This window comes from Python bivittatus, unplaced genomic scaffold, assembly GCF_059951505.1.
Source record: "Python bivittatus isolate LINGU-HERP-01145 unplaced genomic scaffold, Pbiv_v1 ctg000610_np1212, whole genome shotgun sequence".
Lineage (NCBI taxonomy): Eukaryota > Metazoa > Chordata > Lepidosauria > Squamata > Pythonidae > Python > Python bivittatus.
Window position 1 is genome coordinate 53,078,618 of NW_028277088.1, and position 16,441 is coordinate 53,095,058.

Sequence of the window (16,441 nt, forward strand, 5' to 3'; positions counted from 1 at the left end):
GGGCCAGCTGCAAATTCCACACTATTTTCAAGCTGTACCCTAGAAAGAGGTGCAATTTTAAAACCTACACTTGATGTTACACAGCATGTGTTACCCACACCATGCCAATCTTCCCCAGGAAGGGTTACATTTGGTTTGTCAGCCAAAATGAATCAAAATCCCTCTTGTGCAGAGGGGACTCCCAGATGAAAATCTGTTTCATATGTGGGAGTTCAGTCTCATTCAGAATAAGCAAAAGTTCAGTACCTACAATAACCAAGAACTCTGACTTGTCTGAATTCAGCTTCAGTTTGTTCTCCAGCATCCAGTCTATTACAGACTAAAACACGCAGAAGCTGTTGAAATAACCTATCTTGAACTTTTAGGAAAGAAGCACAACTGGGGATCATCAGGGTACCAGTAGAACTGCTCCCTTCTCAGCATCTTTCCATAGATACTAAATAACGTGGGGAACAAAATCAACCTTGCAGTATTCCACAGGACAATTCCCAAGGAGGTCAAGCAGATATCTCCCAAGATCACTTTCTGATAGCACCGAGAAGGAAGAGGAGAATGACTACAAGGCCATGTCAAGCTGCTGAGATATTCAGGGGTATCAACAGAGTTCCAATTTCCCTGTTACTTTCCTGGTGCATTTTGCCTATTAGGCCCACCAAACCCAAAGTGGGAGAATGCACTGGCTTCAAAAGATACAATCAGTACTTGTCTGATTGTTCAGAACATAAGAATGATTAGGCCTCACTTGAAGGGAGACTACCAGAGAATACCAGGGCTGTAAACTAGATCAAGAATTTGAAAAACATCCCAGAAAGCTATGGCAATTCACTTCTGTACTGCTGCCAAGAAAACTGCCTGGGTATGTCCATGAAATCATCAGGAGTCATTTGGCTCAAAAGAGACTTTATCCTAATGCACTGACAGTTCCATTAATCTAGATCAACTTTCCTCAGCTGGTGTCCTTCAGAAGTATCAGGATTAGGGAGTTACAGTCCCAACACACAAGAAATGAATCAGGTATGCTGTCGGTAACTTAATATTTATAACAAAAATGCTAGGACCAACTACGTGGAGTTGTGTATAATAATAATTGTTTTCTATTTTATATCACTGAAGAGAGGTGATGCAGGGAAACAATGCATTTTGCTAAATCACATTTTTTATTGAAATACAATTAAAAATGCAAAAATGCTTATCAGGATTAGATTAAACAGGTTAGAAAAGGAAAGCTGTATGTGCAGTGGAACAAGTGATGGCCCTTTATCACAAAAAACATGGGTTCCCAATTCAATTACGAAGATCAGCTATCAATTCTCCTAGCCTGTCTCACAAGACTGTTACAACTGTGCAGTGAGTAACAATATGTGTGCCACTCTGAGCTTCTTCAAGGAGGGGCAGGGCACAATGGGTGGAAATAAATAAAACCCAAAAATAAAGTAGTATGAATAGCTTTACATTTAACTCACACAAAGCTCCAAACATATTTTAACACAGAGTGTTCCTGTCCAACACTAAGGCTTCTCCCACGGGACTGCTACTATTCCTTTTTCTGTCTTGCGGTAAGCAAAAGGTTGAATTCTTCCATCATACTGGACTCAAGAATGAATTAGCAATGAATTACCCTAATCCCAGCAACAGAATTTTGTTCTGTTCCATTTCTAAAAAAATAGCAAGTGAGAGGCGGCAATATTTTTTTGGAAAACAACATTTCACCACCATTAGGCTGTTTCCATTTTTTTTTCAAGCAAACAAATCACAAATGCCACAATTTTGTCACCTCTCCTCCTACAGAGCCATCTGCTTAGAATGCTTTGCATCCTTTCAGAGCCATTAAGAAGGAACAAGTGGAAAAATACTGATCTTTTTTTCGTAACTGAGAGTGGGCCAATCTGCTTTCAAATTTAACTTTTGTTTGGGACAAAACCAGAGAAGAGCATGTGGTCTGCTGAAACGCCAGCTTTTCATGTCTCTCCCTCCTTGAGCTAATCCTTGGAAACAGTCTCTGGATCAAGCTGTAGCAAAGACAGGGAGAAACAACTCTTCCAATAGTGATCTGCGCTATTCCTCAACTGTTTCCATCCCAGATGATCATTACTACAATTTCTCCAAATTGAGAATTACTTCCCAAGTTTGTTTTTATCTCCCCTTTCCCCTCATTTTCTTTGTGATGGGTCTTTTAGGTTGTAAAGTTATTCTGGGAGCCTTTTCAGCTGAAACTGAACATACAAAGTATGACAAAAATAAACCCTACATTTTGGATGATTTGTGTAAACCTTGATTGCAATAGGGTTTGAGTGCAGAACAAGGGACCCAAAGTTAGAGGTATGTAAGACTATGTATGCTGTCTTGTATGTCTATGTATACTTTGTCCATCAGGCAGTATACATCCTGTGCCAATAAACTGCATTCCATTCCCAGCATAAATTCTTCTGTATTTATTTTGCTACCTTATATTTTGGTTGGCCAGTCCTGAGGATGAGCAATGAGCTATGCAGGACATCTAAACCTTGGAGAGAACCAGAGTAATACATTGCAGGTTCTGCAATTCATTAGGCATTGCCTGTAGGACACATACCTATCAGGTGATTAGAAACACCCCTACATCTCCCAAATCTCTCTCTGCCCCCCCAAAACAAACTCAACAACGTTGTCTTGCCACCTCTGCATCTCAGAGAATGAATTTGTAGGTTCTTGTTTTTGTTTGGTTTAGTTTTGCTCACATATTTCTGAATTGATTTTAAGCTAGGGAATCCGTCAAGGTGTGAGGAGATGGGGATAGTTAAATAACTGATTGCAGATTTTAAAAAGTAAGATTTAATTAAATGTTCATCCTCTGGTCATTTTTTAAATCTTTCAATGTGGCCTGGACTCCTTTCACAATAGCATTCTCACAGACCCAAGGAAAACTGCGCTTCCATAACATATTTCAAGCCAACTCTTGCGGCTAGAAAACTCTCATTCAATGAAGAAAGAATTTCTCCTTCTATGTGATCAGTCATTAAAGAAAAAAAGTCTAAACATTTGGCCTTTTGAACTAAAGAGAAGTTGGGGAATGTATGCCTTGCTTACAACATTATCAAATATGTTACAGATGTCTTCATGAAAGGTGAGAGAAAACTTTATCAACAATTGGAATATCAACAGAATACAACCTGAATGTAGAATCTAGCACTTGATACATAGTGAAGCTCTTATGACTTCACTTCCAAATTAACTATCTATCAAAAAATTCAGGTATCTCACCTGTCCAGCCAGTATATGCAGAGCAGTCATGAGGATCTGCTGTCTTTAATCCTTCTTCCATTTGTTGCAATAAGTCTTTAATTTTAGTTGTAATTTTCTTATTAAAATACGGGCTGATCTGCAAAAAAAATAAGGCCAGATACGGTTAAAATGTATTATGTGCACACAGAAGGTCTGATTTAGATAACAAATAAAATCTTCTTGAATGAAACACACAAGACCCTAAGCCATAAATCATAATTTACACATGTAATGGGGAAGTTCACATTAGGGGTCTGCAAAATGTTTTAGAGCTGAAACATTTTGATCCTCAAAAGTTCAGGCCTTGGATGGATTGGGCTGTTCCATCTAATATTGTTCAGACCTTACTGGAAATGTTCCATTTTGAAATGCAGCATTTTTTACTACAAAACAGGAGTCACAACTGTCCCCTTCAAGAACAGTACGTTCTGGAATGCCCCAAAAACAATTTTGCATTTGGAACATGGTATTTTGTGTCTTACTATTTTGATCCTGAACTGTTTTGCACCTCCCTAGTTCCCATAACAATCAAAGCCAAATCAAACAAACCACATTAGGTTCAGCATTATGTGTGAGCTCAGACAGTATGTCTGTTTAGCATTAAAAGGCATATAAGAGACCCAGCAACTTTCAGACTTGGTCTTTCACAATGATTTTAATTCCTCTGGCCAAGAAAAAGTTTCAGTAATTTCTCTGCCTCTGCTTCAACCATCCTTTTTTTTTTTTTTAATCTATTGGGAATTGTTAATGGCAGCAAATAGAAAAATAAACGGCACCCATTAAACAGTTCCTTGCTATATAATTGTAAATTTTCAATAGGGTTTCATTTGGATTTCCCTTGTTTTTCAACTTCTCTTTGAAACAACAAGGATTTGTAATTTAGCCTTAACAATGGATTTCATCTGGACCATTTGTACACAGCTAGATGAGGAGGAGGAAGATGAGAAGCAACTACTACCAAGTACACATGATTATACCATTTTGTGGCCAGCCATCCTAAATGATGGTGGCTGCTCTTCCTTAGTTGGCAACACCACCAGTTGCTAATGTAAAGAAATATGCTTTCCACCATAACTCAATGAAGCTATGTCATGAGAAATTGATGAAACCTGATAGCAGCACACAGCAAGACTGGACGCTACACAGACATTATATTAAGATTTAGGTAGTTCGGTATTATAAAATATTCACCATGACTTGGGCTCCACAATCAATGTAGTGTTGTTAACAGAGGAGTCCAGAGAATCACTGAGCCCAACTTTCTCAGATGAATTTGAGTTACTGGAAATATGCAGAAATTAATGGGTTGAAGCCAGCCAATCTGCTGTATGCTTTTTTTCAGCAATTTATTTATCTAACACAGAGGAAATATCCATCAGTGTCCATAAGATTTCTAAGAAGGGATGATTTCTTTAGAAGAAGTCTGGTGTCTTCTGAAGAAACTAGCCTACATCTTGACAATGTTACAATTATGGGCCACTGGCTGACATTTCCTTTCTAAGCATTGTCTTAGCAAACTCAGTTACCTTTAAAGAAACTGATTAATTTCAAATCTATTCGAATTCCTGCTTTTAGTTATCCTGTAGGGTGAATTTCCTTAATTCAGTAGTGATGGATTTCTCAGTGACTTTTCACACCATCAGACATGCCATCATTCTGAATAAACTGAGCCAGGGTGTGGGATGCATTGTTTGACATATTCTGGAACCCTGTAGATGTGTTTAAATACACATATGTTTAAATGTATCTAGTGTATTTAGCTAAATGCATGTATTTAGCTCAGGCAAAAAATGCAATTTTTGCCCCACTGCCTATACCAATTACAGTAAGAGTTTCTGACAGCTTGTAAAACGCTGTTTTGGCACCATACCATGTGATTTACCAAAATGGTAACTCTGTGTCTTCAGTACAAATAAAAAGTGTGAGCAATCCCAAGTGTATGCTAAATAACTAAACATCACTAAATCATCTGAAGTTGTCCCAATTAACTATTCCCTCCAGCTAAGTAATGTTTGCCATTAATTATCATTAGTCTTCAGCTTGTTCCTAAGGAACCAGTTAGAGTCTAAATTAAATCTTAATTATATGAAGCATGCAGTTCAACCCACAAAAATATCAGGGCACATATACCCAGTCAATTAATTTTTAATAATAATGGTTCAACTATACAAAGTCTATTTTAGTCCTAGATTTTTGGTTAAAAATCCCCCCCCCCCCACACACACACAATTCCCTGACAACTGAAGGCAACTTCTGATTATGTTCTGTGAAGCATTTGTCATAACTCAGGTACTCAATTTATGTCTGACAAAAGATTATGATTCCGTGATAATGGTCCTGTGATATGACAGAGTCAAAATAAATGACGAGCAGCAGTCCTTGTGCATATCATTTGTGTTCAGTAATTTGAATACAGACATCAGCTTGGAGAAAATATATAGATAAACAAATGGAAAGTTGTGGATGAGGCACATGGAATTTGAGGAGAACAAAAGCCACAAATCTACTCATAGGTGTGAGCTGTAGGCAAGCCCTGGTAGTAGGAGCTGCAGATTTCATATATACAGAGAACGATCAGTTGGGGAAGTCTGACATACGTTGAGTTTTCTGTCTTTCTGCTCCACAGTTAATATTTAAAATATAACATTCAGATTTCCTTTAGCTAAAACCTTTGTCTTTCTCCATAAGTAGAAAGGTGAAAAATCTATTTGGGATGCAATTAGGAAGCAGAGTCTCTATTCCATTCCTGCAAAGCCAACCTTGCCCACTGAACTTGAACAGGATTGTCTCCAAGTTGGAGGGGGTCCTTTCTGGAGGAACAGCTGGCTTAACCAGTAGCAGTGGCAAGTGACAACCGCAACCTTGCAATCAGCACCATTTTAATTGCTTCACGATAGCTCCAGGGACATTGTCTTTGCCTCCAAAGAGAGGTCACTGCAGCTTGGCAGGCTTGGCAGCTGCCCAGTGATGCTGTATTACAGTGTCAATCCTGTATCCTGGAAACGATTTGGTATTTCAGACTTGTGAACTACTGAGTCACAGCCAGACATCCATACATGGTGGCGTGCCAGCTACTCAGTTCAATTTCCCTTTGAATTCCACAGCAAGTAGCAACGCTAGACCTTTAGAGAGGTTAGCACTTGTTAGGGTTGTCCCGAATCTGATTCTCTGTGGTTAACAATGAAAAACAATTATCACTATATAAATGGCATGTTTGGCAGGAACTACAAGGGAGTGGGGCGTGTCATTCATAATCTGGTCACAGAGGATAAATTACTAGCACACAGGTTGCCAAGCAGTGCCATACCACACTGAGAAAAGAAGCAACTAAAATCATCTTGAGACAGTCTTCTGTCTTTGGGGCAAGAAAAAAAGGCAAAAGATTTATACTCTCTACAGAGAAATCCACTATATGAAAAAGAGGGTTGAAGGATAAATGGGGGAGAGGTTTTGCAAGCCAGAACTGGCAGACTAGGAAAGTATCATCTTATTGATTTTTTGCAAGGCTGAAATGAATGCTTGAGACAAGGAATTAGAAATCCTAAATATCAGCTTCATATCCTTACCTACAAATAACCATTGTGTGTCGAACTGGGAAGCAGAGCAACTCCTCTGGGCAGCACACACTTCAAACTCTTATTGAGCAAAATAGGTAACAAAGTACTTGGATATTATAGTGACATCCATGGAGATGACAGGGATTGGATTTCTGCTTTTTTATTGTTTTGTTTGCCCGTTTAAGATATTTCTTTCCTGTTCACTCCTAGACAAGCCAGCTTACAATACAAATCCAAGACACAGGGTGGGGTGGGTGCGTTAGTTAATTTCCAGCCAAAAAATTATTAGCAAATCAGTTGCCATTATTTGGGGGATTGACGTACAATTTTGTTGGTATGATCCTGGAGGACTCTGGGCTGTAGGTTGCTCATTTCTGGTTTAGAACCAGAGAATATCAATGGACAGATAGCCACACTTCTTGAGAGTAAATCCCACAGAAGCCAGCAAGATTTATTTCTGAGTATATATCTACAGATTGCATGGTATAATTTGGAATTTCCTGTCATCTGCTTAAATATGTCACTCCAGTCTACAATTATTTTCCAAAGGCCTCCTTTCACATAAGTAACCTTTCTATGACCTGTTACATTGAACTGGCTTAAAACAAGCAAATTCTATTTCAGAATATGGGAAAATTGTACCCAGATTCTCAAATACCTTAACATTTTCCCCCACTGTTAAAGGAAGATTGCTAATCAGCATTTGAGCATACCAAGTTGTACTTCCAATTTAAACTATTTCAGTATTTATGTCCTGTGAAAGTAAATTCATGGAAATTAGTTCTGATGCAAGGCACAGACAGACAGGGATTGCCAGCAGATACTTCTCAATAATTGACCAAACTGCAGGTTTTATGCTCCTTTGGGAAAAATCATGACAGTCAAGAAATACCAGATATTTCCTTCAGATAGCGTATGTGTTAAGATACTGGAATGTTAATGGCTGTGCATTAAAGCAACTCTGCTATCTTATGACTTCATATGACAAATTCCCCAGTTTATACTTCCACCATATTTATTTCTTAGATTTTGATCCTGTCTTTATTTTTGGTCACCTCAAGGCAGCATACATACCTAATGCTCCCCCCTCCTATTTTCACAAAGCTACCACCCTGTGAGGTGGGTTGGGCTGGTAGAGAGTGACCACCCAAAATCACCCAAGGACTTCTTCCCAGACACCTTCCTAAAAATTTGATAAACCTGTACCAATAATTTCAGGCCGCAGATGAGGCTCGCAGGATGGAACTCCACTACCCCATTGACAAAACAACAATTTCAGCATGTGAGCTTGAAAGTGGAGATAGAAAAATAATCAGAGAGGGAAGGAATTTCTATATTCAGTGAGTATGTGGGAAAATAATCTCCCCATTGCATTTTTCACCAATCTGGTAACGTGTGAAAGATCGCTAAACGCGATTTTCGACATAAATTGTATTTGTACAATTATACAGACAAGAAGGGAGCCTTCTATCCAGCTCCTAGCATTTACGCGGCTTTGATTGGCTCGCCTTTCCAAGTTCTTCCACACGCTTGGGTGTGGAGAAAGGCCTGGAGGCGAAGGAGGAGCCGAGGATTAACGGGAGGGACCTAAAAGAGGGAGAGAGAGAACACACAAATGCTAACCGAGGGCTCATATGAAAAATAAACAAAGAAATCTGCTATCCCGTGTCGGAATGCCCAGACACCAAAAATGCCTTTTTTCCCTTAAGACAGATCCACCCAGTCCCGCAGGAGGCTTGGGATAGGAAATATTGCAATCCAACCCGCCTGGCCTCTTGGCTGTTTTTTTGAAAACGGGGGCGGGGGGGGAGCCAACATCCGATATACCGAGTCTTAAAAGCCATTCAGGCTTGCGTTCCAGAATGCCGTGAAACCAACGTTCTGGAACGCCGGCCTTGAGTTCTTAATGTAGTCGCCTCCGGGCCTGAGACTAGCTTACCTGCCCGTCGCTATCGAAGGGGAGGGAGTCGTCTCTTTGGGGCGAAGCCGAACTGCACCGATTGCCCTCCGAGTCGCTGGGGGAAGGCGGAGTAGTGCTGGCCGAGGCGGCGGTTCCATGAGGCTGATAATCTGGGTAGGGGTTATTGAACGCCCTCTCCTCCATCTCCGCTTCACTTCCCAATTGCACCTTCAGTCGCTTGGACATGCCCTCTCCCATCTCAGCCTGCCCCCTGCCCTCCCACCGTCGCACGGCGAGCCAAGCAGGACAAACTCCCCAGCCAGCGATAATAACAGCAACGCGCTTTAACGGTCGCAAAACGGTGGCTGCTATCAGCGCCTAGAAAGGCAGCCGCTGTTGCACACCAGCCCAAAATTGGGGGGGAGGGGGGGGTCGCCAGGTGATGAAGTTATCTCTCAGGGAAGGTTGAGAAACGCGACACGCCTCATCGCGGAGAGAAAATCAAACCAGGGTGGGTATCTAAAACCCTTAGCAGTTAAGGATTAAACAGTTACGCGAGTCCTAGCCAATCTGCAAGGTGACAGGACCAACGTGAGACCATTGTTAGTCGTTTCCTCTCCATTCCGGTCCTAAACCCAGCCAGCTTTCAGTGTGTGTGGGCGCATGTGTAAATAATAATTGGTTCCCACCCTACTCCCGGGTTAAGGGGTAGAGAAACACCACACCCTCCCAATGATGGGGCAGTTTCCTGGAAATTTGGCAAGAAAATACAGGAGAGCTATCCTTCTTCCTGCGGCACACCTGGATGGACAGATTAGGGAATCCTCTGGGGCTCGAGGGCATCCCCCAATCCCCCCTTTCTGATGGTCATCCTCCTGTTTCCCTCCCCCACAACCGAGAGAGGTCAGGCGGCCGCTGCCGCCGCCGCCGCTGCTGCAGCACTTATCAGCAAGCTCCGAGGCTCCAAAACAGGGCTTCTGCCTCCTGCCTCTCCGCAACCGAACGTGATAGTCTCCAAAATCATTTTAGATCAGGATCATCAGGATCAGCAGGGGGAAAGAAAACCCGAAGAGTAGACAATAGATGAGAAACTCCTTGTGCAGGGACATCCGAACCCTCTGGCTGGCAGAGACCATCAGGAGAAGAGAAGACAAAAACGGCCCCTTTGAAGCTCTGGTGCTCTGTTCTCTTGCTGGTATTCTGTCCTCTTCTGCTCTGGCAAAGGTACTTTGCAGTGGGCATTCACAGTCCGTCTAGCCCAGGCAGAGCCTGATCCACCTTCAACTGATCTGAATACCAGTATAAATACAACCAAAGAAGGATTGGAGGGAGAAGACAGGAAAATCACAGAGGTGGTGGAGCAGCCACTGATGGTTACTAGCCCTCTTCCCACCCTGGCCTGCAATGTTTTCCTGCAGCTTCTGTCTTCCTTTGTGGCTGTGAAGTCAGTATGTGCCTGCCTTGTAGTGCCAGCGAATGAACACACAAAATCAATCGTAAATGACAGAGACTCAGGAGGTGGGAGGGCCTCAGCCAGCTTGCCTCACAGCTGTCAAGAATCTAGAGAAACAATCCTTCCCAACAGACACGTACTCACACATCTATAGGCTGCACATTTGTTTTGCAAAAGGATGTTGAAGATGACAACATGAGTTTAAAGTGCAATCCTACATATTGGCAGACTTACTCAATGTAAACAAATGTAAATTTTTGCAGCTATAATTTCATTTAAAAAAAAATGAACAAGGGCGTCCTTTGTCAACCTATGTTGGACTTCAACTCCCAGGCTTCCCGTGGAAAGCTATGCAGGTTAGAAATTCCAAAAGCTGCCATGGAGGGCACCTGGCTGGGGAAGTGATTGGAAGGATTGTCTCTCAACCATATTGCTTTACACCCCCAGATTTCTAGAGACGTATCTGATTTATGAATATATAAGTGATTTGTACAAAGCAACAGGGTGCTGGCCTATAAAGCAGGGACATTAATAGAAATACCTTTGTGTTAAAGATATAACGCATCCCTGTTTAATTCCCAACATTTCTCCACCAGCACCTCTGCCACTGTAACTCCTAATGCTGCTCTACTTGTATTTATGCTTTTTCCTAAACCTGCCAGCATAAACATTATCACATCCAGATCTCTGTCTCCATGCTCTGCCCACATATCTCTATACAAGAAGTTGCCTTATATTACTTATAATAGTATATTATAAAGTGATTAGTACATCAAATCTTGCATGATCTCCTCTGACCGATAGCAGGTTTTAGGCAGAGGTTCTTCATCTACTTAAACTTTTTTAACTGGAGATATTGGGGCCTAAACTTTGGCTCTTGCTCCTATAATCCTACTCATATTCTTGCCAATCATTATTTATTTATTGGATTTTGACTCCGACTTACACAATTTAAAAGCTTGGGCTATGAGAGAGTGACTCATTCAAAATTGCCCAGTGAGCTTCCATGGCTGATAGTGGACTTAAACCTGAGTCTCCCCAGTCCTGGGTCAGTTCCTTGTCCACTATACCACATTCCAGTCCGGATCTAGGTTGTGATCAAGATGACCCAAAGAATGGCAGTCTCTTGTATATTATGAGAACAATGCTACCTTTTGTAGCTAACCCTTGTAAAGTACACATAAGTGCTATTGCAGTGTGACTGTAATTGTTCATCATAATCCAAAATGATCATTCTGTCAAGAAGCCTACTGATGCCTGAAAACCTAATTAGCTCCCCCCCTCCATTGGTGGAAGAAGGAACAATGTCATCAAATGCGGCTGCTGTGGTCTTGGTATGATGAATGTACACTAATAGGAAGCAATAAGGCTGAAGGCTGCTTGCTGAGTTTCAACCTATTTTTCAGCTCCCTATCAGTCACATGTTTCCATTTTCTTGTTATCTGAATCATAATGTGTTTCAAGTTCCTATCATGAGTAATAGCCCTAATAATAATATAATCCAACAAGGCCCTAAAATTTATCAACTCTGCATTTTATAAATCATCCTTTTGAGCATTGTGTTTTGGAAACTTGGAGAGCTGCAAGCAATGAATGTTGGAATAGGAACAATATAAAACTTGTTCTGAATCTTACTGAATCCTAAGAAAAGATTACCAAGCCCATTCTGATAGTTATGGCAATAAATAAGCTATTTTCTGCCATTGCTGCATCCTTACAGTGATCTTTCCAGTTGGTGCAGAAAGTTTCTCAAACTCTGCTCTATCTGTAGATGCTTAAGATCATGATTAGCAAAATTATTCACCTCTATTTTAACTTGGACACCCTTTTTGCTTTGGTCAGTCTTTACATGTGCTTAGTTTGGAACTGACTTGACAAGTTTCAAATGTTAAGATTCAGTGCTTAGATGAGGAGAGTTGTAACCTGTGTATGTGCCCCTTACGCTTCTGGTTTGTTACATTGAAAAAGGAGGGACTGTCTAGCTGGATTTGGGAAGCAGCCAATACTTCTCAGAAAGGAAATGACCTTGGCTTCTCTATATCAGGCGGTAGTATGACTGGTTGATTTATATAATACATTTATATGGCCGCCCATCTCACATGCATGATTCTGGGTGGTTAACAGTAAAAAAAGAATAAAAACAGAGCAAAAAACAACCAAAATTAAAAACAGCATAAATAACATAAAATGACATAGCAGCCAAGAAGACTTATGACATCCCATATTTAATACAACCATGACCAAGAAATGGGCAAAACTATCAGGGCCTCAGGCTTGATGGCAAAACCCAGTTTTTAATGCCTTGTGAATGATCGTACCAATAGAAGAGAATATGTGTAGTTCAGGGTATACAGTGGCATGCGCTGCCAGTGTTGGTGGGGGTGTGGATTTTGTTTTATTTTATTTTTCCCCTCTGGTAGTTCTTTGATTAGGGTATTACTGCTGATTGTATGCCTGGTGATAATCTTGGTGTTAATTTCTCCTTATCTGGGTGATGATTGGTGGTGAGGAGAAGTTCTGCCACTGTATATAAACAGAGAACAAACCTCATTCCATTCTAGCACTAAAGATGTTACCTAGCCAGGTAACGAAATATTTGCAAGAAAACAGCCAAGCTCAGAGAACTCCCAGGACTCCACAGTGAATGATTGTTCCTGAAGATACTTGCCTTAAATAAAGAAAAGCTCAATTGTTAATAAATGTTGCTAGCATCTCCACACCTAGTGAGATCCTAAGCAGGCTTTATAAATCTAAATCCCTTGGACTTGGATCTAAATCCCTTTTGAATTTCATGCTGAAGTTTTCTTGATTGTCCTGATCTTGTGCTAGGAGAGTCTTGATTCTCATGGACTTCTCAAAAGCCTTTAGAACCATTGACTGTGATAGAAGTTCTGGATCCTTTTTGAACTTTTTCCTTAAGAATTGGGTAAGGTGGACCATACCCAGAGAGTAGCAGGGTGCTTCTTGTTGCACTGTGATTCTATGCCTGCAGTTGTTGCTGATGCCTTGGATGAGAATGCCCCCCGGGGCTAGAAACACACACTGCACATATCAGTCATTCAATGAATGAGTTTGGCAACCATGTGTCTTTGAGACCAGTCCTGTGGTCTCGTGCACTTCTTGGACAAATCCTGGGAAGAAGGATGGACTTACAGTATTATAATACTATATAAGCAAGCCAGCTTCGCATTCCCCCAAGATGGCACTGGGATTTGCTATCATTATCATCATCATCATCATCACCACCACCACCACCACCACCACCACATTATAATAACATTTTCTAATAGGGGATCAATCTTATCCAGTGTTAGTGCTACTGACCAATAAGCAGTACAGCCTCCTTACCTTCTGAAATAGAAGCTGACTGAAATTTTCCATTGGGCAAAGCAACAGAGATGTGTGCAAAGGGGTTGCTTTCATGATATTATTTCAAAGAAAGATTTACTGGGCTTTCCTGAACATCACAGTCCCTAGGGCTCCTGTTGTTTATAGCTGTAATCAATGGAGATGCAAAACAATCTTGCTTCTTTTTAACTTCAGCTTCTTAAAAAATGTAGGCTGTTTCCTTTCGTCTGCTATAGTTTTCCCAGGATATCCATGCTACGTGTCAAAATTTTATTTTGCTTTTCCTTCTAAATTCATGAAAGAAAGGGCTGCAATTGATATACCACCCAACATTGGGGAAAGATTTCCCTGGTCTGGTGTCCCCTTGTCGATCAAGCACTAGCTGTTGAGTTCAGGAGGACCCCAAAGTCATGGACCTGCTCCTTCAGGGGGAATGTGAACCAATCCAGAATTGGGACAAGAGCTGACATTTTGCCAAACGGTTTATGAAGAAACGGTACCTCCAACTTGCCAGGATTCAGCCTCAGCCTACTTTGTCTCACCCAGATCCCCAAAGAGACTTTCCCTAAGAGGCATTGTAAAAACTAACTCTGAGACCTCAGATTGCCGACTCTTACCATACATCTTGCCAATAAAAACTCATTCCTCTTTTAATATTATTCTTGGTCTTCCTTATTGATCTCTGCTGTTGGTGGATATACAAGCACTGTGTATGTTTAAAAACAAAAGAAAAGGATGCCAGGTTTGTTCAGCAGAACATGCCATTTGTTCCTTGGAAAGGCTTCTTCACCGAAGTAGTTCTCCATACTGAGTTTACAGAGCTTAGTTTAGCTGACTTCCAGTGCAAAGCTATTTCCTGCCTGGTTGCAGCCAGGAAGAGCAATACTAGCTTTGCCAGAGACCTAAGGAAAAGGCTAACGGTGGCTGTAATATAAACAATTCAAGCAGGGGTGTGCTGCCAATTTATTAACAAAGCCCTCTCCCAGCAGAGATGGTGGGAGAGGGAGGTGGAGGAAAGGCATTATCGTTGGTCCAGAAAAACCAAAGGCATCCTGTTTCTCTTGCTTTCTCCTTCATGCTGTTTGCCTGTAACTAAGTCAGTCAAGAGAAATTACATTGATTGATGCTGCTAGCTACAATGTGTGGGCCTGCCTTCTGCTAAATCTTCTTCAAGCGCTCTCTCTGTCCAACATCACTGACCTGGGACAGAATGGCAGTCTTGTGATGCCTGACTTAGATCCTTCTCCCTCGAGGACACAAGCAGATTTTCTGGAGCAGATCCTTCCTTGGCACTCCTTTCTGCTTTACTTCACCATCCTCCATGGTTGCAATGTCAAACTTTATTAAGCCAATTTTTTGAGAAGGGTTTTGATAATCCCCTAAAATTTAACAGAGGGCTCCTGAGAGCTCCCCAAAGCCTAACCCTTCTAGTAGATCCTGAATAAAAGCCATAACAAAAGGGCTCTAGAAATATTATGCCTTTGCAGAACGGCAGGACATATACAATACAGTGCACAGGAACAGGGTGTACAATTCTATGTACCTTTCTACCTGAACTCTTACTGAAATCCAACATATGAACTTTTCAGGAGACATCAGGCCTAATGCAGATTTCATGAACAGACATGGCACTCAACCCCCAGAAATATGTATTTGACTTAACTGTAAAAATCACTGAATTCAGTCGGCTTTATTCTGATGGAAAACTTATACGATCTGCTGTAAAGCTCTTTTCTTTGTTTTCTAAGGAACCAACCCCCCAAAAGTTTGTGTAACGATTTGCATAGTGGCCAGAGAAATGAATACAGATGGATGAATTTTCACTGATAAGGACTATAAGGCAATTACAGGGTCATCACCCCTGTCCTGAGATTTGGAATGTCCCAATCTTGCTTGTCTTTCAGAAGGCTTTAAGACTTGGCTTTTCCAGGCATTGGGTGATGTTGTTCCTTTCTTAATTATTCTGGTTGTTTGGGACTCTGAAATTGCCTTGTGTGCAATTTTTTGTTTTTCAGTTCTTTTTAACTTGTTTTAGCTATTGTTTTGTTTTTCAGTTCTTTTTAACTTGTTTTAGCTATTGTTTTGTTTTTTATCTTTATGCTGCTCTGAGTCATGTCTGATTGGGTATCTATACAGATTGATTTACTAAACAAACAATCAAACAAAAGAATAAATATGAGGATAATGTATTTGTGGCAATACATGCTTTTCCAGAACTAAGCCCGGACATATATCCCTTTTCCTGAACTGGGCCCAGCAGACCACAGATTGTAACTTTTTTTTTCTTTTTTTAAACAGGATTCATTAAAAATGCACTAGACAAACTGGCAACTAAGGAAATTGAATGTTTGAAACAAAATCTGTCACTCATCCACTCACTCATAACAAATCATTGACTGACAACTTTGTGACACCCATTATTCTTACTTTGCACATTATTTGGTTTGTACAAATGCTTCAGATATACTGAGACCCGAGGGCTGAAAGAAAGTTGAGTAAATAAAACAAAAGCAGCTGTTCAACAATACTGCTCTGGAAGCTGTTTAAGTAATCATATCATGAAACTGCAGAGCTGGAAGGAATCTGAAGGTTAGATAATGTCAGAAATACATAGAATTGATCCAGACTTTATTCTGCCCTTTCCAATGGGGCTATTGAAAGTTGATTAAGTTACATGAAGCTTTGGACTCATTTGATACTTACTTGGGAGTAGGTTCAGTGAATTTAATGGGCCACCTAGGATTTCATGTGTACTTAAGTTTTCTGTTCCTAAAGTGCTTTCTTATTATGAGCAGTACAGTCTAACAGAATAAAAATAAAACCAAAAGAATGAAACAAAATGGTTCATACTCAGTATAGGAGGGCATGATTATATCTTCCTAATAATGCCAGTTACACGTTTGAACATACAGTCAAAAGTCC

The 16,441-nt window shown here is 40.8% G+C and overlaps 1 protein-coding gene across 3 annotated transcripts in view; it reads right to left on the reverse strand.

Moving 5' to 3' along the window:
* The window catches only part of LANCL2 (LanC like glutathione S-transferase 2), a 32,772-nt gene extending 23,692 nt beyond the window's left edge, over window positions 1-9,080 (reverse strand). Inside the window, exons 1-2 of one of the 3 annotated variants that reach the window (XM_088150024.1) lie at window positions 8,758-9,080; window positions 3,241-3,358 (exon numbers count right to left, since the gene is read on the reverse strand). In XM_088150024.1, the coding sequence (XP_088006150.1) occupies window positions 3,241-3,358; window positions 8,758-8,976 (337 nt within the window). In that variant the 5' untranslated portion in view covers window positions 8,977-9,080. The remainder of the gene's footprint in view (window positions 1-3,240; window positions 3,359-8,757) is intronic. The other 2 variants (XM_088150025.1, XM_007423433.4) reach the window with 2 other exon arrangements.
* Window positions 9,081-16,441: the final 7,361 nt, after the last annotated feature.